This window comes from Empidonax traillii, unplaced genomic scaffold, assembly GCF_003031625.1.
Source record: "Empidonax traillii isolate 1590-97213 ecotype Southwest subspecies unplaced genomic scaffold, ASM303162v1 scaffold4758:size9239, whole genome shotgun sequence".
Lineage (NCBI taxonomy): Eukaryota > Metazoa > Chordata > Aves > Passeriformes > Tyrannidae > Empidonax > Empidonax traillii.
Genome location: NW_020959951.1, coordinates 1 through 1,541, shown reverse-complemented (window position 1 = coordinate 1,541; position 1,541 = coordinate 1). Strand labels below are relative to the sequence as shown.

General features: G+C 54.5%; 1 protein-coding gene across 1 annotated transcript; it reads left to right on the top strand.

Annotated features, from left to right (window-relative positions):
• Window positions 1-3: 3 nt before the first annotated feature.
• LOC114072983 (zinc finger protein 3-like) lies at window positions 4-790 on the top strand (the record flags this gene model as incomplete). Its single annotated transcript, XM_027910791.1, has 2 exons — window positions 4-423; window positions 508-790. Coding segments are annotated over 2 exons (555 nt in total), but the record flags the coding sequence as incomplete, so codon positions are not given.
• Between the last annotated feature and the right edge of the window lie 751 nt (window positions 791-1,541).

Sequence of the window (1,541 nt, the reverse complement as noted above, 5' to 3'; positions counted from 1 at the left end):
AAGAGCTTCAAGGTGAGCACCCAGCTCCTCACACACCTGCACATCCACACTGGGGAACGACCCTACACATGTAGGGAATGTGGGAAGAGCTTCGGGGACAACTCCAACCTGATCAAACACCAACGCATGCACACTGGGGAACAGCCCTACAAGTGCTTGGAATGTGGGAAGAGCTTCAGCCGGAGCTACCACCTCCTCAGCCACCAGCACATCCACTCTGGGGAACGACCCTACACGTGTAGAGAATGTGGGAAGAGCTTCAGGCAGAGCTCCACCCTGATCCAACACCAGCGCATCCACACTGGGGAACGGCCTTACATGTGTAAGGAATGTGGGAAGAGCTTCATGGACAGCTCCAACCTCCGCCACCACCAGCTCATCCACACAGGGGAACAGCCCTACAAGTGCTTGGAATGTGGGAAGGTGTTTCAGACCAGCGGGAATCTCCTCAGGCATGAGCAGACACACACAGGGGAGAGGCCCTTCCGCTGCACCGACTGCGGGAAGGGCTTCAACCGGAACTCCACTCTCGTCACCCACCGGCGCCTTCACACCGGGGAGAGGCCCTACAGGTGTGGGGAGTGTGGGAAGAGCTTTAACTGGAGTTCCAACTTGACCAGACACAAACGGACCCACAAGTAAGGGAAGCCCTACAAATGCCCCCACTATGGGAAGAGCTTTGGCTGCTACTCCAACCCCGAATGACCCCCCTGATGGTGAGGCAACCCCTGGAGTCCAGTGACTGTCAGTCCATCCCTTTCTACCAGAAAGGGCCAGTCCCCTTTGCCAGGGGCAGGTTGTGCCAACAGAACCCTTCTTGGGGGGTGTGTGGAGATTCCTGCCTTGGCTGGGACCCCCCAAAGTCACTGCTGGAGGTTGAGAGCAGAGATCTCCCCCCGAGCGTTGGTCTGGGGGAGTTCCATCCCTCTCTAATTCATAATTCTTGCTTTGTTTCAGCTTGAGTAGAATTGCTCCAACAATTGCTTTAGTGTAGAGCACTGTCCTATCTTATGTTGCAGTACTGGTAGTTTTAGTGTTTCTATTGTGCAGTAAATAATTCTGATGAAGATCTTTTTTCTGATCATTTTTAACCCTAAATAATTCATTTCTATCAGTAGAGCTGATTTGCCATCCTTAAAACCTGGAGGACAAAAGTGGTTCAGTCCCACCTCTGTAATTCCCCTAAACTGACCCTGTTGACATAACCCAGGGCTGAGATTGGATCCAGCAGCCCCAGCACGCCACAGTCAGTTGGGAGCTCAGGGGGCCACCCCCCTTTCCCAGCCCCCCTGTGCCCAAAGACCCCCATGGGACTGTCAGCCCTGCCAGACCACCCTCTCTTTTCCACCCTTCTACCTGTTCTTTCTACTTTTCCATGGTCCCCCCAGGATCACCCTGGGCATCCCAACCTCTGCATTTTTCCCCTCCTCTCCCACCCCTTCCACATCATCCTCCCACTTCCCAGCCCCCTCACGCTCAGTTTTGGGTCCCACCCTGCCCTTTCCCCACTCTTCTCACCTCTCCCATCCATTTCCCATGAA